Source organism: Vigna angularis, chromosome 4 (assembly GCF_016808095.1).
Source record: "Vigna angularis cultivar LongXiaoDou No.4 chromosome 4, ASM1680809v1, whole genome shotgun sequence".
NCBI lineage: Eukaryota > Viridiplantae > Streptophyta > Magnoliopsida > Fabales > Fabaceae > Vigna > Vigna angularis.
Genome location: NC_068973.1, coordinates 9794529 through 9814999, shown reverse-complemented (window position 1 = coordinate 9814999; position 20471 = coordinate 9794529). Strand labels below are relative to the sequence as shown.

General features: G+C 35.8%; 2 protein-coding genes across 10 annotated transcripts; one reads left to right on the top strand and one right to left on the bottom strand.

Moving 5' to 3' along the window:
• The first annotated feature begins 498 nt into the window (after positions 1 to 498).
• On the top strand, positions 499 to 10907 carry LOC108330879 (vesicle transport v-SNARE 11). Of its 9 annotated transcripts, XM_017565463.2 has the most exons (7): positions 503 to 628; positions 718 to 772; positions 1622 to 1738; positions 9495 to 9553; positions 9624 to 9812; positions 10241 to 10411; positions 10598 to 10907. In XM_017565463.2, the coding sequence occupies exons 1-7, from the start codon at positions 590 to 592 to the stop codon at positions 10751 to 10753; spliced, it is 786 nt and encodes a 261-aa protein (XP_017420952.1). In that variant the 5' UTR covers positions 503 to 589; the 3' UTR covers positions 10754 to 10907. The 9 variants fall into 9 exon arrangements, with proteins under 9 accessions (XP_017420956.1, XP_052732982.1, XP_017420952.1 ...); XM_017565467.2 differs by having other exon boundaries at positions 499 to 772; positions 1626 to 1738; XM_052877018.1 differs by lacking the exon at positions 1622 to 1738.
• Positions 10908 to 14254: 3347 nt separating this feature from the next.
• On the bottom strand, positions 14255 to 19253 carry LOC108331881 (two-component response regulator-like APRR1). Its single transcript, XM_017566872.2, has 6 exons — positions 18566 to 19253; positions 17951 to 18112; positions 17715 to 17848; positions 16718 to 16885; positions 15897 to 15984; positions 14255 to 15611 (listed from the first exon to the last, which is right to left on the bottom strand). The coding sequence occupies exons 1-6, from the start codon at positions 18732 to 18734 to the stop codon at positions 14659 to 14661; spliced, it is 1674 nt and encodes a 557-aa protein (XP_017422361.1). The 5' UTR covers positions 18735 to 19253; the 3' UTR covers positions 14255 to 14658.
• Between the last annotated feature and the right edge of the window lie 1218 nt (positions 19254 to 20471).

Below are 20471 nucleotides of genomic sequence, written 5' to 3'. Positions count from 1 at the left end.
CTTTGCTATTTTCCTCAGAAAAACTTGCATCTTTTGAATGTCTTATAGCGTTTAAACCCAAAACCGAACTTCGGTCTTTGCCTAGTTCTATTGTCACCGTTTGTTTTCGTTGTCGGTTTTAATGGAACTAGGCGAGGATCTAGATTCGGTTTTCGGTTGAAATGCCATAAGAGATCCAAAAAACGCAACCTTTTCTATGACGAAACTAGCAAAGGGAAGAAGGTACTACTACGCTATCCAAAAACAAGAGCTGCAGTAGACGTCGGTTAATGCAATGTCTGGCGTCCATGGAACTCTTTAGACGTCAAGGTCATGTAGTAACCAACGTCTATAGAGCTTTTTAGATGTCGGGTCATACAGTAACCAACGTCAATTCTGGAACTGACGTTAAAAAACTAAAATAACATACGTTAAATGCCCCTTTAGTGTCTTCGATTTAGCATTTTTTTTTCAGGGTCACCGTTAAATTCAGGGTCAACCTCCACAAGGTAAGAAACTCTTTCACAAGCTCACCTTTTTGTTCTCCGCTCTCAATTCGCCTCAACACGATGCCGCTTTGCAGATTGGGGTGGGGACCTGCAATGTAAAAATGTCGATGAACCCCTTCTGCAAGATCGCCCTAGAAGAGGTCCTTCACATTAGAGAATCTGCTTTGGCCTTCGAGGTTGTCGTTGTTAGCATTGGACCTTTGAGGTTAAAGCATCTTTTCTTGTGCAGTGCTATGGAAAATCAGCTATGAATCTTGTCGCTCAAGTTGCACGCAATTTTCCTGGTAAAGCTGTTTTTTTGCTTAGTTTGTTTCTCAAATTCTAAAATATATAATGCCCAAATTATGTGTGCTTCTGTTTGAAGTTGCTATGAATTGTATGCAAAGTATTTAATTTGTTGGTTCTAGGTTTACGAGTTCTTCGAGCCGTTAGCAGAGAGGTCATTGGAATAGAGTAACGTTCTATGTAAAATCCAAGCTCACGATTTACCAAGTTGTATAATTATCAAGTCAACTTTTACTACTATTTTAAAACTGTTAAAAAATAAGGACTAAAATCGATACTTTTAAAAAAACAGGAATCAAAGTTTTTCTAATTTTATGTAATACTTCATGCACAAAAACATATTAGAAAAAAATATAGGCTTCAAAGAACACGTCAGAAATGTCAATCCAGTAATTCATGGCAAATGTGTAAATACTCACAAGTTCGGTGAAGCCCAACGAACTCTCGTTGATCCTTCTTCTTCGGTTGGTTGGTTTATTTGCGCAAGCTCCGCTGCTTTCTCCGCCTCCTCTCCTCTGATCAATCTCCGGCTATCTTCCGGTCAATATCCGGCAACTCTCCAGTCAACATCCTCAAAACCTCTGATCGTTCTTCGGTATGCTTTTTTGTCAACCTCCGTCGACACTTCTCGTCCATCTCCTTTGTATCGTCATATTGCTCGTTGTTTTCTGAGATTCTATTTGCAAAATTTAAAAGTTACAAACATATTTATGGGAATTGTGGGGGGAAATATACAAAAGTTTCTTCATAGATATATGTGTGCGTGTGTTTGAAATTAACGTTTAAGTTATTGTTGCTGTTGTTGTTTCTAATTCTTGTATTGGATCTGATTGATTCGAATTGGGAAGGTAGGGTAGAGAAATTGGGAACAATGAGTCAGGTATTTGACGGGTACGAGCGACAATACTGTGAACTATCAGCGAATCTTTCGCGGCAATGCACTGGGGCTTCCTCTCTTGATGGAGGTAATTAATGCAATCAAACTCTTTCTTCACACAAGCTCTTCAGTTCCACCCTTATAATATTGTTGAGGCTAATGATTTTTAGGCCGTATATAGGAACGGGAAGAACATTGTAACATCTAATGATCAAGTTGAGCTGACAGGATACTATACAATGGTTAATTACTTATTTTGTCCTTTACGTACATAGGCAATTTTTACATTTTAGAATCTATACCTAAAGACTACTTATTTTAGTTTTACACATACACTTAATCCGTTTTAGTTCCTAACATATAAAATTGTAAGGATTAAAACAGATTACAGATTAAAAGGTTTATATGAACTAAATGAGTCAAAAAAAAATGTATGCTCGGGGACTAAAAGTAGTAGCTTGTGTGTAGGGACTAAATTGTAATGATAGTAGAAGTATTGAGATTAAATGAGTTTTTTTCATCAGAAAAATATATATATCTATATATATTGGAGCACTTGGGTGTTCCAACCATTATACAAAATGTTAGTATTTTGAGGTTGTGAAAGGAATAGTTGATGATAGAGAAAATGTAGAGATAGTTGAATGTAGAAGTAGTAGTTGGAAGAAGTGTTGTAGTTGTCTTTAGTTGTAGTAGATGTTGGTTCATACAAATGATAGATGTTGGCTACATACAAATGGTAGATGTTGGCTACATCTTGCAAATGGTAGAGTTCATGGGTATTTATAGACCCATAGATTATTCTAGAACATACTAGCCACAACTTATGTGGAATGTTCTAGATTTTTACCTATGTAGAATATTCTTGATTTTTCTTCCTATCTTAGGTTTTTCTAGAATATTCTATAACTTGTATTACATTTCAATTCTTCTATCTAAGGAGCTTCTACATTCTTCTAGAATTTGCATTACACTTTAATACTCCTCCTTAATGCAAATTCGGTAACTCCAAACATTGTGCATAGTAGTTCAAATCTTTGTCTTGGTAACATATCTTCAATTTGATCTTCTTCCTCCATTTCCTTGACCATAGTTCATGCTTTGATGCTTCTTCATAACAGTTAGGTTCAATCATGGCCATATTGCAGGTTTCATACATGTCTTCCAAAGATCTTACTCTTCTTGGACTAGATTCAGGTGAAGAATCTTGTTGTGGAGGTGGAGAGAGCATACCTGAATTTTCTACCTCTTCTTGAGTTTCTTCTTGAGATTGTTGCACTGGAAGTAAAATGTTTCTTTTAACAACTTTTTCTTCTTCCCAATTCCAAGAAGCATTTTCGTCAACTTCAACATCTCGACTGATGATGAGCTTTTTCGTTTGTAGGTTGTAGACTCGATAGCCTTTTGATTGTGTGCTATATCCCAAGAATATTCCTCGTATAGTTTTGTCTTCAAGCTTGTGCCTCCTTTGATCAGGAACATGTATGTAGCAAATAGACCCAAATACTCGTAGGTGTTTAGCCGATGGCTTTCTCCCACTCCAAGCTTCAATAGGAGTCTTGTCTTGGACTGCTTTAGTTGGACATCTGTTTAGAATATAAACTGCAGTGTAGACTGCTTCAGCCCAAAAAGTGTTAGGCATACTTTTCTCTTTCAGCATTGATCTTGCCATCTCCATAACTGTGCGATTCTTTCTCTCTGACACGCCATTTTGTTGTGGAGTATATGCGACTGTAAGTTGTCGCTCTATGCCTTCATCTTCACAGAATTTGTCAAACTCGCGAGATGTGTACTCCTTGCCACGATCACTTCTAAGTATTTTTAGCTGTTTTCCACTTTGCTTCTCAACAAGGGCCTTGAATTTCTTGAATACTCCAAAAACTTCTGACTTTGCCTTTAAGAAATAGACCCATGTCATTCTAGAGAAGTCATCAATGAAGAGGATGAAATATCTGTTGTTATGATGTGAAGGTGTTCTCATCGGTCCGCAAACATCGATATGAATCAACTCCAATAAGTCTTTTGCTCTCCATGCTTTGTCTGTCGAGAATGGTAATCGATGTTGTTTTCCAAGGAGACATCCTTCACATGATTCATTATTCTCCTTCAAGTATGGAAGATCTCTCATCATGTTTTTCGTATATAGAAGCTTTAAGGCATGTGTGTTGAAGTGGCCAAATCTCCTATGCCAAAGCCATGAGTCATCAACTTCTACCTTCATGACAATATTAGTTCCAGGTTTGAAGCTTATAGGAAAGCTTCTATTTCTCTTCCCCATTTTTACTTGGCCAATTTCTATCATTTTATTGTCATAAATTTTGCATGTATCTTTCTCAAAATGAAGAGAATATCCATTCTCCATCATTTGGCCAATACTTAAAAGATTTTCTTTAAGATTTGGAACTAGTAAAACGTCTTTGATGAATTTAGTACCTTTCTTTGTCTCCACCATGACAGTTCCTTTGCCTCGAGACTCCACTGTGGTGCCATTTCCTAGCCGAACTTTGACATTGACAGATTTATCAATGTCTTTGAAGATGCTTTGATCTTTCGCCATGTGATTGCTGCATCCACTATCCAAGTACCAACTTCCTTCTCTACTAGGAGATTCTTGATTGGCGTAGAATAAGAGTTTCTCTTGATTATCTTCTTCCGCAAAGTTTGCTTGATGCTTATTTTTGTTACGACAATACTTTTCTATGTGACCAAATTTCTTGCAATAGTGGCATTGAGGTTTTCCATGATGCCAACAATCTTTTTCCAAGTGACTTGTCTTTTTACATATGCCACATGGAGGATATTTTTCTTGACGAGTCATAGAGAAGCTTCTAGGATTTTCTTTATTTCTAGAAATTTCTTCTCTACTTTTATCTCCTTCATATTCTTTATTCTGAGACCGTAATTTTAGTTTTGATTGAAAGGCATTTTCAACCGAGTCTTCTTCATGCCTTTTCAATCTTTGTTCATAAGCTTCAAGAGAGCCCATTAGTTGCGTGACTGACAATGTAGCCAAATCTTTTGTTTGTTCAATCGCGGTTGCGATTGCATCATACTTTTGGGGAATAGAAATTAAAATTTTCTCAACGATCTTTTTGTCAAGAATATTTTCCCCATAGGCTCTCATCTGACTAACTATTTCTTTTATTCTAGAATAGTAGTCTTTAATGGTCTCAAATTCTTTCATTCTTAATAATTCAAACTCTCGTCTTAGAGAATGAAGTTTAATATTGCGTACCTCGTCACTTCCTTGAAACTCCTCTTGTATTGTGTTCCAAGCTTGTTTTGCACTTGTGGCACCAATTATCCTTGGAAAAATTGTGTCATCAACTGCTTGTTGAAGAACAAATAAAGCCCTTGAATCCTTCTGCTTGTTTTCTTTCAACTCCTTCTTTTGAGCTGCAGTAAGAGTAGAGGTGTCTTCTGGAATAGTGAATCCCTCTTCTATGATATCCCATAAATCTTGAGAGCGGAAGAATGTCTTCATTTTGACACTCCAAAAATCATAACTTTCTCCTTTGAAAATAGGTACTGGAATTGATGATGTTTGATTAGTAGTAGCCATTGTTGAGAATATATTTGGGAGTAGTAGAATGAGTTATAGTTTTGTTTGAGGTAGTTGAAAATTTTATCTACGCCCAGTAGATGACCGAACGTAGCTCTGGTACCACTGTTAGTATTTTGAGGTTGTGAAAGGAATAGTTGATGATAGAGAAAATGTAGAGATAGTTGAATGTAGAAGTAGTAGTTGGAAGAAGTGTTGTAGTTGTCTTTAGTTGTAGTAGATGTTGGTTCATACAAATGATAGATGTTGGCTACATACAAATGGTAGATGTTGGCTACATCTTGCAAATGGTAGAGTTCATGGGTATTTATAGACCCATAGATTATTCTAGAACATACTAGCCACAACTTATGTGGAATGTTCTAGATTTTTACCTATGTAGAATATTCTTGATTTTTCTTCCTATCTTAGGTTTTTCTAGAATATTCTATAACTTGTATTACATTTCAATTCTTCTATCTAAGGAGCTTCTACATTCTTCTAGAATTTGCATTACACTTTAATACTCCTCCTTAATGCAAATTCGGTAACTCCAAACATTGTGCATAGTAGTTCAAATCTTTGTCTTGGTAACATATCTTCAATTTGATCTTCTTCCTCCATTTCCTTGACCATAGTTCATGCTTTGATGCTTCTTCATAACAGTTAGGTTCAATCATGGCCATATTGCAGGTTTCATACATGTCTTCCAAAGATCTTACTCTTCTTGGACTAGATTCAGGTGAAGAATCTTGTTGTGGAGGTGGAGAGAGCATACCTGAATTTTCTACCTCTTCTTGAGTTTCTTCTTGAGATTGTTGCACTGGAAGTAAAATGTTTCTTTTAACAACTTTTTCTTCTTCCCAATTCCAAGAAGCATTTTCGTCAACTTCAACATCTCGACTGATGATGAGCTTTTTCGTTTGTAGGTTGTAGACTCGATAGCCTTTTGATTGTGTGCTATATCCCAAGAATATTCCTCGTATAGTTTTGTCTTCAAGCTTGTGCCTCCTTTGATCAGGAACATGTATGTAGCAAATAGACCCAAATACTCGTAGGTGTTTAGCCGATGGCTTTCTCCCACTCCAAGCTTCAATAGGAGTCTTGTCTTGGACTGCTTTAGTTGGACATCTGTTTAGAATATAAACTGCAGTGTAGACTGCTTCAGCCCAAAAAGTGTTAGGCATACTTTTCTCTTTCAGCATTGATCTTGCCATCTCCATAACTGTGCGATTCTTTCTCTCTGACACGCCATTTTGTTGTGGAGTATATGCGACTGTAAGTTGTCGCTCTATGCCTTCATCTTCACAGAATTTGTCAAACTCGCGAGATGTGTACTCCTTGCCACGATCACTTCTAAGTATTTTTAGCTGTTTTCCACTTTGCTTCTCAACAAGGGCCTTGAATTTCTTGAATACTCCAAAAACTTCTGACTTTGCCTTTAAGAAATAGACCCATGTCATTCTAGAGAAGTCATCAATGAAGAGGATGAAATATCTGTTGTTATGATGTGAAGGTGTTCTCATCGGTCCGCAAACATCGATATGAATCAACTCCAATAAGTCTTTTGCTCTCCATGCTTTGTCTGTCGAGAATGGTAATCGATGTTGTTTTCCAAGGAGACATCCTTCACATGATTCATTATTCTCCTTCAAGTATGGAAGATCTCTCATCATGTTTTTCGTATATAGAAGCTTTAAGGCATGTGTGTTGAAGTGGCCAAATCTCCTATGCCAAAGCCATGAGTCATCAACTTCTACCTTCATGACAATATTAGTTCCAGGTTTGAAGCTTATAGGAAAGCTTCTATTTCTCTTCCCCATTTTTACTTGGCCAATTTCTATCATTTTATTGTCATAAATTTTGCATGTATCTTTCTCAAAATGAAGAGAATATCCATTCTCCATCATTTGGCCAATACTTAAAAGATTTTCTTTAAGATTTGGAACTAGTAAAACGTCTTTGATGAATTTAGTACCTTTCTTTGTCTCCACCATGACAGTTCCTTTGCCTCGAGACTCCACTGTGGTGCCATTTCCTAGCCGAACTTTGACATTGACAGATTTATCAATGTCTTTGAAGATGCTTTGATCTTTCGCCATGTGATTGCTGCATCCACTATCCAAGTACCAACTTCCTTCTCTACTAGGAGATTCTTGATTGGCGTAGAATAAGAGTTTCTCTTGATTATCTTCTTCCGCAAAGTTTGCTTGATGCTTATTTTTGTTACGACAATACTTTTCTATGTGACCAAATTTCTTGCAATAGTGGCATTGAGGTTTTCCATGATGCCAACAATCTTTTTCCAAGTGACTTGTCTTTTTACATATGCCACATGGAGGATATTTTTCTTGACGAGTCATAGAGAAGCTTCTAGGATTTTCTTTATTTCTAGAAATTTCTTCTCTACTTTTATCTCCTTCATATTCTTTATTCTGAGACCGTAATTTTAGTTTTGATTGAAAGGCATTTTCAACCGAGTCTTCTTCATGCCTTTTCAATCTTTGTTCATAAGCTTCAAGAGAGCCCATTAGTTGCGTGACTGACAATGTAGCCAAATCTTTTGTTTGTTCAATCGCGGTTGCGATTGCATCATACTTTTGGGGAATAGAAATTAAAATTTTCTCAACGATCTTTTTGTCAAGAATATTTTCCCCATAGGCTCTCATCTGACTAACTATTTCTTTTATTCTAGAATAGTAGTCTTTAATGGTCTCAAATTCTTTCATTCTTAATAATTCAAACTCTCGTCTTAGAGAATGAAGTTTAATATTGCGTACCTCGTCACTTCCTTGAAACTCCTCTTGTATTGTGTTCCAAGCTTGTTTTGCACTTGTGGCACCAATTATCCTTGGAAAAATTGTGTCATCAACTGCTTGTTGAAGAACAAATAAAGCCCTTGAATCCTTCTGCTTGTTTTCTTTCAACTCCTTCTTTTGAGCTGCAGTAAGAGTAGAGGTGTCTTCTGGAATAGTGAATCCCTCTTCTATGATATCCCATAAATCTTGAGAGCGGAAGAATGTCTTCATTTTGACACTCCAAAAATCATAACTTTCTCCTTTGAAAATAGGTACTGGAATTGATTATGTTTGATTAGTAGTAGCCATTGTTGAGAATATATTTGGGAGTAGTAGAATGAGTTATAGTTTTGTTTGAGGTAGTTGAAAATTTTATCTACGCCCAGTAGATGACCGAACGTAGCTCTGGTACCACTGTTAGTATTTTGAGGTTGTGAAAGGAATAGTTGATGATAGAGAAAATGTAGAGATAGTTGAATGTAGAAGTAGTAGTTGGAAGAAGTGTTGTAGTTGTCTTTAGTTGTAGTAGATGTTGGTTCATACAAATGATAGATGTTGGCTACATACAAATGGTAGATGTTGGCTACATCTTGCAAATGGTAGAGTTCATGGGTATTTATAGACCCATAGATTATTCTAGAACATACTAGCCACAACTTATGTGGAATGTTCTAGATTTTTACCTATGTAGAATATTCTTGATTTTTCTTCCTATCTTAGGTTTTTCTAGAATATTCTATAACTTGTATTACATTTCAATTCTTCTATCTAAGGAGCTTCTACATTCTTCTAGAATTTGCATTACACTTTAATACAAAATATATTTATATTGTTCTGTGCTTTAGGTCTCCATGAACATGATTAAAATTGAGTAACTAAACCTTCTGTTATTACTTATCGAATAGGATGATGGAGTTTTAATTTTCATGATCACTGCATTACTATAAGATTATTAAATGCTTCTCTTTGAAAGTTGATTTCATGAATACTGGAACTGTTGGATGTAATGTTTTTATATGATTTTAAAATTGGAAAAAACTTAAATGAAGTTCTTTAGATGCTTTTTAGTTCTGTTTTCTAATTAAAATTGGAGTTTCACACTGGTAACTCGCACAATAAAAGTGGACATTTAAAGTTGGCATTGAATAACGAGTTGGGCTCCATTTTTTTTAGAGAACAACGCCAAAAAACATCTGAAAAACGCTTCCTATGTTTTGTCCTTTAAAATTTCCGTTTTGCTAATTTTAGCAGACGCAACTATAAGCGTGTTGTATGAAACTTAAACTTGCATCAAAGGCTTGCTATGGGGGAATGCATGATGAAGAGACCTTCCTTCTGATAAATTATTTTATTCGTATAATTTCTGCTGAAGAGGCTTAAGCTTTTTGTTAAGGATGTAATCTTTTATCAACTCCCATCCCACAACATACACGAACGCAAAAAAAAAATGGATAAGGACGTAGCTTTCTCTGTCTAATGTTTGCTGGTTACCTTGTGTGCCCCAGAACAAAAGAAGCAGAAAATTTCTGATATAAAAGCTGGATTAGATGATGCTGAAACATTGGTATAAACTTATCTTCTCTTCCTCCTCCTGATGTTTTGCTCAATTATAATTCTTCCTTGAATATTTTCAGATTCGGAAAATGGACCTTGAGGCTAGGAGTTTGCAGCCTAGTATGAAGACAACTCTTCTTGCCAAGTTAAGGGAATACAAAACTGATTTAACCAATTTGAAGACCGAAGTTAAGAGAGTTACAACATCTAATGTCAGTTTCGCTGCTAGAGATGACTTGTTGGAATCAGGAAGTGCTGATACACTGGCGGTATCTCTCTTATACATCCCTTCCTCAGATATTGAAACGTGTCAATGTAATTAATTTTGAACTGAGAGATTTGAGACTGGATTTGGCTGGTAATTTTCGTTGTTAGAAATGGCTTTTTGGAAGTTAACGTGGTGAATTGCCTTCAAGCCAAAGTTGGCCAAGTATGTGGGCCTCCAAGCCGTAATACCCACATTTATATAGCACTAAATTACTGAAGTCTTGTGGGTATTCTAGGGTTGGAAAGAGCCAGAAACATTGTATGATGTTTAGATATTTTGAATCTCAACTTTGGATTTTGACATCTGAAATTTCTTTCACCTCCATCTCAGTACAACGTTTCTTATGTACTATAGTGCATCGATAGATGATACATTACCTTCTTTTCATTTATTTTGCATTCTAATAGCTACTTATGGATGCTAGGACAGGTATCAAATGATCAAAAGGGAAGACTTCTGATGTCTACTGAAAGACTTAATCAGTCTTCTGATAGAATAAAGGATAGCAGAAAAACAATGCTGGAGACTGAGGAGCTTGGTGTCTCTATCCTCCAAGATTTGCATCTACAGCGACAATCCCTACTCCATGCCCATAAGACAGTAAGTTCCACCACTTAGCATTTGATGGTCAGGTCAACTAGCAGATGCACTTATAAACACTTCACTTTTTAAAAATGTTTTCCCTATATCGAATCCATCTGACCTCAGGCCAGTCAGATCTTGTTTCCCAAAACCTTACTTCTGATAAGTTCTGAAGAGTAGAATATTAATCGTTTCTCGTTTCAGCTCAATGGGGTGGATGATAACATCAGCAAAAGCAAGAAGATTTTGTCAGCCATGTCAAGAAGGATGAGCAGGAACAGATGGATTGTAGGCTCCTTATTGACAGCTATGGTCGTTGCAGTTATAATCATTTTATATTTCAGCAACGGTTCTCATTAAAATTTCTTATTACATGAAAAATTCTTTCATTTGAGATAATGACAATAGTACCATTACACATTCCTGTGATTCATCATTATTCTTTTCGTTTTATGATATCTTCACTATGCCAAAGATAAAGAGAACAGAAATGGCATAGCAAATTACTGTCGCTAACGTTACAGAAAGATTTTACATGACTTTTTAAAGTTGCAAAACAGCTTCATTTTTTTTTTTTGGATTTGACTCCTGTAGAGGGGCACGTCCTTTATAGCCAAATCCTTTTTTTTTTATTATATCTCAATTCCATCCTACCAAACATTTTCATTGCATTCTACCGATTCAAGATAAGGATGAATGATTCAAATTTTTTGGAGGAATCAATATTCCATAAGGTTAAATATTTAGTTATATAAAGTGTAACATCCCAAAATATAGTACCATAAATTAGAATTAATTACAATTAACAGTTAAAACATGCAGTCTTACACTAATAATAAAAAAAAATCCAAAACCGAACGTGCTTACGTACAGAGATAAAATACCATACAGCAGTATTTCAAAGTTTAAAGACGACCGGTTTTACAAACTTTAACCGAACGTCCAAAAGCTACAGAAAATAAAAACTACAACTTAACGAGCGTTCTAGGGCTCGACTTTAACCTCTGCTTCGACCAGATTAGCGTCCTCCAAATTTTCTTCTTCCAGTGCTTCTTCAAGCGACGCCTCTCCGTCTGCTCACACCCACACGGATGATCATTGCACAGACATGACGGACGTACGGGTACAAACGACAACACAAGGAAGGAACACAGGGTAAGCTTATTGAATTTAATTCAATGAAAATCATTCATTTCATAATACATCAAACATATCGAATATTTCACAACATATAATTAAATCAACCCCTTAACTCAAACAATTCCTGATACTAGACTGACCGTCCGGAGACTGTATGAATCTATGTATCTGCAGGCGTTCATGCACCCGGGTGATGTAGTAACTGATAAACACTCGACAGCTGCCACCCGAGGTTAGCCCTATCAGTCCAAAGTACTCAGAAGGACTAGGACCTCCTGCCGTTCCCACACATGACCTACTCCCCTCTACTTGAGGACGAGCACTCACGGAACATCAGGATGAACTGCCATCAGCAGATTTACCATAGTCATACTATACCACTTCTCATATTCAAATCATAGAGTCGTTCCTCCACGGAACGCTCGTCCAAATTCCACAACCATAGTTTCACCTCATATAATGTTCGGCATTTATAATCTTTCACTCTTATTTTCATTTTTGTCTTTCAGTCCAAGTACATAAAATCACGAACGTTCAGCCCTCTTCACAACGAGGACAAACGTGAAGAACGAGACCGAAGAATTTACCTCGTTCCAAAATAAAGGGATACCGACTACCAGATAGATGGACGATCTGTATTAACACGGGTGCTCGACACGGTCGGTCGACCCAGATGGACGACCTATATTAAGAAGGGTGCTCGACACAGATGGACAACCTGTATTAATAAGGGTGCTCGACACAATCGGTCTACACAGATGTATGACCTGTATTAACAATGGGTGCTCGACATGGTTAGTCAACACAGATGGATGATCTGTGTTATCATGGGTGATCAACATGGTTGGTCGACACAGATGGAGGATCTGTATTAACAAGGGTACTCGACACTGTCGGTCGACACAGATGGTCGACCTGTATTAACAATGGTACTCGATATAGTAAAATCTGATACCATAGATCGTACTCAATAAAATTCACAGAACATGCATCCGACACAGTATAACTCACATAACAGTCATGCATCACAGTATAACTCAAGAATTAAATTTAATAAGCTTCCCTTACCTGGATCAGAAGTGAACGTCCTAAGAGTGTGATTTTGACTCGACCAACTATGGCTTTCTACCCTCCACGATTTTTCTTACGTTCTTCAACTAAGTCTAACCCAAAAGAAAATTCAGAGAACTTAGTTTATACCCTTGCATGCAACTGAATCTTAGTTTCGCATGTCATCCAGAAACGAGCGTCTAAGTCGAGAGACTTACCGGTTTCAGAATCTGGAGCTGTTCGGTCCAGGATAAAGCTCACGACGCAGGGAACGTTCTTATGGTTCTGAATGTTGAACGGAGAAGAAATGGGTGAGTAACAGTAGAGAGAGGGAGGGAGTTTTCTAGAGAGAAGGTGGAGAAGAAGAAAGGTCAGAGTTTTGGTAAGGAAGAAAGTAAATGCAGAGAGTGGAGTAGACTTTTCTGAGATTCAAAATTTTGCTCCACAGTCGAGGACGAACGTCCCCTCTTCAGCCGACACTTGTTTTCCACTAACTGGTTTCTGACTCCCCTCGGCATGACACCTGGCGTCCGTTGTTGAAGTGTCGCGTTCTTAGAGTAACACGCAAACTGCACTGAGCTCCTTACTCCAGATTCCATGCAGCGTGACACCTGGCGTCCGTAGGTGAAGTGTCACGCTCTGCGGTTGCCACGTACGTTGTTGAGGTGTCTCGTTCTCCAGCTGCCACGCGTACTCCAGCGTACGTTATTTTCGAGGGTCTTACATAAAGTATTTGACATTTTTTAATTTAGTTTTTGAAATATTTTTAATTGCTTTTTAATATTTGGATTTTTTGAATTGAGACTGATACAACTGGAATATATTAAAAAAATGGATTAAAGATTCCCAAAATATTTTGGAAAAGTATTTCTCTGGATAGTATATGAAACTAAATTTTAACTAGTTCAATTTAATCATTCTATATTAAAAAATTTAATTACGAAATAAAATTCTGAAATCATTTAAAATATGTCTAAAAATTAGAACTTTTTAAAATATTTTATTCAGAATGTTTTTTAAAACCTTTCATAAAGCTTGTTTCGGTAAGTCATTCATATTATCTAAGAGAAAGTGATGGGTTCTGTGGTCTTATTATCTTCTTGCTGGAGCCCTGCGATTGCTCAGAGTTGTCATGTTCAAACTCATTAATTAATATTTCTGATTGGTTACCCAATTAATTACTAATTGACATCGGAGAAAAGAGTAGTTGGATTCGGAGCCATTTGCTACAATCAATCACAAACACATATTCCTTCACTCATTCTCCCATTTGTCAAAATATTTATATACAATTTCTTATTTATGTTTTATTATATATATTATTAAATAAATAATGGTAATTTCAAATTTGGATCGATAATCCTTCACTACAAAATGCTTTTAACAATCACCATACAATATAAAATACTGACCATGTTATTTTATGTCGACAAAATTACTCAAATTTTAAAAGTTAAAGTTTTGAATTACTCAAATAGCTGCTTTAAAGGATACAAAGTCAAGATAAATTTTAAAAATACGACAAAAGACCAAAAGTAACTAAAATTTTGCCATGGCGGAAAATTGATTTATCATCCCCAGAGAAAAAAAAAATGTACAACGAAATTTAGGGGGTGAAGTGTTTGGTATGCTTGTGAAATTATAAAAGTAAAATGTTAAACAAATAACTCATTTCTCAGGTCAACTTTTTAAAATGTCATGACATTTCTCCATAAAATAAGCAGGAACAAGCTGCTTGTAACTGTTTCAATAAAAAGTAAGCATGATACTCTCAGCCGCAGTGGACATTAACCAGCAGGAGGTAATACCTTCAGAAATAGGTCAGAAGGATGGATCATTCAGTGAGCTGCTAATGCAAAGGCAAGAGCTTGTTTCAACTGTAAAAGATGAGGGTACATATTGGATGAACACCCCAGATACATGAGAGCACGTGCACATGCTCATGCTAATAATTTTATGCTTTGGTCAGAACTTTCCGCAAAAGTAAGGAATCCTTTTGACAATGCAATATCAGTGAAGGAAGAAATGGATTTAACCCTTCATTTTGTCAAGTAAAAGTAGTAATTTTGACATGCTCAAGCATCCTCAGGAGAAGAATCTCTTGCTCCCTGGTCATCTTCATCCTCTTCATCATCTTCATCATAGTCAATTGATGCAGGCTGTCCATTGAGATCAACATTGGCACTGTTTAATTTTCTGACAAACTGTCCCCTCACTCGAGGCCGTCTTTCAGCAAGTCGTTTCCGGTTAACATACCTAATTTTCTTGTCAAAGCAGCGCTCTTTCCTTTTCTGTCTGAACTTCATCAGTGCTGCTTCTCTCCTGTCAACTTTACTTAATTTTGCTTCTGATGAACTTGAGCTGCCAAATGATGGCCATGAATGGGGTTGAGAAACCTGACCAGGTTGTAAGCATATACTCATTGGGTAGTATGGGAAAGATGTCATCCCTGGTCCGTGAGGACCACCTTGGGGAAGATGACTGTATTGAGCAATCATAGCTGCACTAGGATGATTCTGTAGGTCCTGCATATTCTTCTGGTGATACATTTGTGCAGACGAAGGCATCATGACATGATTAACAACTCCTGAAATATAATATGGATAAGTATGTTGGGAAGACATGCCAGATACTTCATGCTCAGAACAATGAGTCCCATTTCTTGGATGCATCACACCCTGATGGAAATTTGCTTCCTTGTGCTTTTGCGGGGAAACTTCCACTGATGCAGGCGGAGTACAAGACCTTTCCATAGAGAGAGAATCAGGTATACTACTGCTGCTTGGTAAGTCATCTTGCGATTGACTTTCACAAGTCTCTCCATTTTCACGTGTTTGAAGGTCATTAACCCCTTGTTGAGCACATGCTTGATGCATAACTTCCATCCTCACATGTGCAGCACCATGGTTGTCTACGTTAACAACCCCTTCAAAATTGCTCTTCAGTATAGATGCTTTGACATACGTGAAAAAGGCTGATGACTCCCCTATCCTTAGTTCACTCTTCTTCGGACCAGATGAAAAATGTGCTACAAAATTACAACAAATCAGAGAGAAAACGATAAACTGAAATGGGTATGTGCCACAAAAAATTTCAACCACAACAACTCAAATTCCAATTCAGATTAAATCATTAAGATATTAAAAAGTATCGAGCTATAAAAGGCAAGTAAAGAACAAGTGATTTCAAAACAAGTTCCTACAATCATACTTAGAAGTAGTTGGCGCTACACTATATAACTTTACTTTTATAGCAAAAAATAATAAATAACTTATGGCTATTGAAAAAGGTCAAACAAAGAAAAGAAGCACACCTGTTCGATGATCATGAAATCCATCAACTTCAGGCCCGTGTTCTGATGCATGAGCATCTAGAGGTTTCTCAACAGCAGCAATAGTAGACTGAAAAAGTAAATTATATGCATAAATAACCACATACTACAACACTTGCGATTTGAATTTATTAGTAGCTACATAATAATGTCTACTCATGGCTTAAACACTCTTTAATGATGTCAGCTTATATCTGACTGATAAAAGGTAATAGAAAAATGCTACATCTAAACCCATTTACACTTGAAGATAACCAGTATCCCTTTTCTGCACTACAGGAGTAACTTTCGATCTGTGTGGAGGAGACACACAAATACTAAATGTCAAGGAATAACCACTGAAAAAAATTAGATAGTTTGGTAAAGACTGGATTTTATATCTTCAATTTATATGAAAATAATACTTTTCAAAGTATCACTTCATAAACTTCCAGGTTTTGTTTATAATTTCCATGACAATGCTACTTAAAATTGGTTTTAGGGAATTAATTTATTTACAACTTGAATCTGATTCATTGTTTGAGTTCCTATGAACATAGTCATTGCCTTTGCTCCACAATCAACAATTTATTTTACCTATGCTTTCCCGTTTATAATTCATTCTCTACAGTGGCATCAGCCTTCATGTTACCTTAACATTGAATAGTGATATGAAGACTTAGAAGCATGTTATTGTCAAAGTCGAATAAAAATTACCCCTTCATGGATAAACTTAATTTCAAAGTTTACCATGATGTACAAATTTATTGATTGGTGACCATGTTGGTTGAATTATTGCATTATTTAAATACTTTACCACTCACCTCTTGCTCTTGTTGGACTGACAATCCCACCTCTGGATTGTTGCTTCTCTTGGACTTGTCATCTGTGTCATCAGAGAACAAGGTGGTACTGTTTGTATTGGCATCACTGGGATCTGATGCTACAAGATCAAACTCATAATTCAAGATGTTCTTCTCTACAAGTCCAAGCTGCAAGCAAAGATATAAAATTTCAATTTCAATTTCAAATTGGGTAGGTCTAAACATGAATTGGAAAATCAAGAGAAAAGTTCATGCACGCAAAGAGCAGAATCACGCTAGGTAAAGTGGAGGGGCAGCCCTAACATTCTATATCCCATGCATATTTTATGGTTAATTCATCATCTATGCAAATTGTTTCTACATCAAGCCTCCTGTTAACTCAAGGTCCCTTCTTTCCAAAATCCAAATTATCTGACAAATTCATGTATCTATAACTTAATGCAATGCAAAAACGAAATTATCAACTAAAATTGATATCTGTGTGATGGTAGCAGACATAAAGTTGTTTGGCTTTGCACATAAACTGCTGCACAGATGAGGTAGCCCGATAATTGGCATGCAATGTGGCTTCTACAAAGCTTAAGCATATACAAAATTAGGTAAATGGTTTTATTTTCAAAATAATGCAAACTGACTAGCTAAAACTTAGAAAACTTTTGGTAGAACTTAGATTGGCAAGATCAACCTCAAAACTTAACAAGAAAAAAAAGTCAAAACTACTGATATATCTAACTCATCTAATATATCAAAAAAATTACGTATTATATCGTATCATTCAAACTGTGGTTCATGTGAGGCTTAAATCTCGACAACCTAATTTTCCAAAACTAGTGACTATGATATGATGGTAAAAGTTGACAGCAAAAAACAGTGGTGAGTCAAATCTTCATCCATTTTATACTGCCCAGATTTTACAGACAACAGGTTGAAAACTAATAAAACTTAAAAATACAAAAAATGGGGAACATCCAAAAACATGAAGTTGACCAATACGAACCATGCGCCTCCGTCTCCACATGTGCGTCCACAAATTTAATAGTTCATTAGTACGTAAGGGCTTTACTAGATAGTCAGCAGCTCCAAGTCTCAAGCACTTAACAACAACGGATACCTCATCTTGTGCGGACATCACTTATAAAAACAAAATATTCAAAACATTGATGAGCACAAAATAATTTGCTTAAATTCAAGAGTTTCACTGGTTTCTTAGCAATATAAAGAACCAGAGCTTACTTATAACAGGGATTCTGCGAAACTCTTTATCCCGTGCTATGTACTTCAACATCTTCATGCCCTTCTTTGTTGGAAGGTCAAGTTCAGCCAGTATGATATCTATATGTTGCCCCTCTGCATTCAGCGCGTCAATTACCTGTCTCGGCGACTTTACTAAAGTCACTGTGTAGCACAGAGAATCAAGAGGTTTATATATATAAAATGTCAGGCTGAAATTGCCCTTATCTTTGACATTTATACATCTTCAACAAATGAGTATCAAAAGAGAAATACAAAAAATGATTATTTCAACTATTCATTGAAATCCAACACTGGCACATATCAAAAGTGAAATTCAAGTTTGACTAACTCATCCTTTCAAAGTGCTGCCGACTCGCCAACAAAATCCCATTCCAAAGTACTGTTTTTTTCTAGCAACATATTCAAATTAATACTTTTCACAAGAAACTCCAAAAATAACACTTTTTTCTTCGGAATTTGAAAGATGACATAAACATAATCACAGCAAGCAAAGATAGCACACAAACAACAACTAAGTAGAAAAAAAAAAGGACCAAAAGAAAAAAACAAAGAAATTATAAAAGGGATTGAGTTGAGGTGAGTCTCCGTACATACCCTGATAAGAACACCTCAAAAGAAGCGTGAAGACCTCTTGAGAACTCCTGGAATCGTTATCGCACAACAAAATCCGCACCTTACTTCTATCAATGAACCCATCACCACTCTTCCCATTATTTCCACCACCACTTTCTATATTCAAATTAATCTCCTCACCAGACTCCATATCCAACTCAAAATATCAATTTAAAAAAAAAAAACAAAATCACACACTCACTCACCCACTACCCTGACATAAAATCGACGACGCTAGAGAACTCTCACAACCAGACCCCTCCATTTCCGCAACGCAACTTGCCAACCAAAACCATCATCAAATCAAAAGCTCACTCACTCACCCAGCAATCCAACAAAACCGAGGAAGATCAAGGGGCACCGTTCTGACGGCGCACGTTAGCAAAAGGCGCAAAAGAGTGGAAGGAAACGATGGTTGGTTATAATTGGGTGAGAGGAGTCGGCGAAACGAAGCATGGTAACCTCAGCTTTGTTTATTTGGAGAAAAGCGATTAAAAAAAGGGTGACTAATGTGCGCCGGACTGGGCAGTGCGCACGGGGCGTGGCATAGCGGAGAAAAGGACGTGGAAAGGGAAGAGGAAAAGCGCAAGAGCATGGAAGAGAGAGAGAGTGGATAGTTGGGTAGAGATAGAGAGAAGGCCACGTCACCCTCAGATCTTTCTCATTCAACCAAATTCAACAATGACCAATGCCTGTCCCCAAAATATCCCATCACACCTATCAACCAAATCTATTCACACTCAAATTTCATATTTTCATATCTTAATAAATTTCTAAATACTTTATTCTAATAATTATATCATAACACTCTTATTATAAAAATATTCATATAACTAAATTAACATTTATTAAATATTGGGTACAAAAATGGAAAAAATAGTTATAGATACTCAAGGAGTATGTCATTAATAAATCTAATTAGTTAATTAGCAAGATGTATAATCTTTTTTGTTATGTAGAAAATTGTGATTAATTCATGGTTCAATTTCTTTTTAATTGAAATGAGAAAGTTTTATACCTCTCATTCTATTCACCATTGTGCTTTTGCCACAAATCCGTAATTATTCTCTCAATGGTTTCATTATCTATAATTCATCCCTTTCAATGTAACTAATAATTATTGGCTCGCAAATTAGTAACTAATTCTTTGCAATTATTATTTCGTTAACTACAATTAGTTTCATAACAAATTATTATCACATGTATATTATAGTAGATTTTTCGTTATTTATTGTTGTTTTTGTTAACTTTCTAACATGAAATGTTTGTCATTAAATCAATTACACTACATGAATACTTTTTAATATATATATATATATATATATATATATATATATATATATATATATATATATATATAACTTATCAACTTTCAATAACCAAAATACTTGTTCAAATATAAAAACATTCTTTCAAACATTTAGAACACAGCTGAAATAATTAATCAACTAAAAAGTATTCTATTAACACAATTAAAATTAAAATAAAGTTTATATATTCTTTGAGAATTTTTTTTTCTTAAAGTGGATAATAAATCTTTCATATCTGTATAAATGTTTATTTGAGTCTTCCCTTATGCTTGCAATAATATTTGCACATAAGTTAAATTTGTGTCTTTAATTGTATTTTCATAAGGCTGTTTTGTTTTCTAATATAAATTTTGGAAGAGTGGATTTCAAGGAAAAAACAAAGATAAAAGTAAGGTTGTTTGGATTAAGGGGAAAATGATAAGAAAAAAGAGACATAAAAGAAAAATTTATAAAAATTAGTGAATGATGTGATGGAATTAATAAATTAAAAAAATATATTTTAGTTAATAAAATTGAATAGTTATCATGTTACTTTTTATCATAAAAGTAATTTAAAATAAAATATAATTAATGTAAAT

What these genes read in the sequence shown, in the direction of transcription:
- LOC108331881 (XM_017566872.2), bottom strand. Translation starts at nt 18,734, where the DNA reads ATGGAGTCTGGTGAGGAGATTAATTTGAATATAGAAAGTGGTGGTGGA. An exon ending in CAGTCCAACAAGAGCAAGAG is followed by an intron (nt 15,985 to 16,717) that starts GTGAGTGGTAAA and finishes TTACTTTTTCAG; the next exon opens with TCTACTATTGCTGCTGTTGA. An exon ending in ATTTCATGATCATCGAACAG is followed by an intron (nt 15,612 to 15,896) that starts GTGTGCTTCTTT and finishes GTAATTTTGTAG; the next exon opens with CACATTTTTCATCTGGTCCG.
- LOC108330879 (XM_017565468.2), top strand. Translation starts at nt 1,100, where the DNA reads ATGCACAAAAACATATTAGAAAAAAATATAGGCTTCAAAGAACACGTC. An exon ending in GGCTTCCTCTCTTGATGGAG is followed by an intron (nt 1,739 to 9,494) that starts GTAATTAATGCA and finishes TGTGTGCCCCAG; the next exon opens with AACAAAAGAAGCAGAAAATT. An exon ending in GAAGTGCTGATACACTGGCG is followed by an intron (nt 9,813 to 10,240) that starts GTATCTCTCTTA and finishes ATGCTAGGACAG; the next exon opens with GTATCAAATGATCAAAAGGG.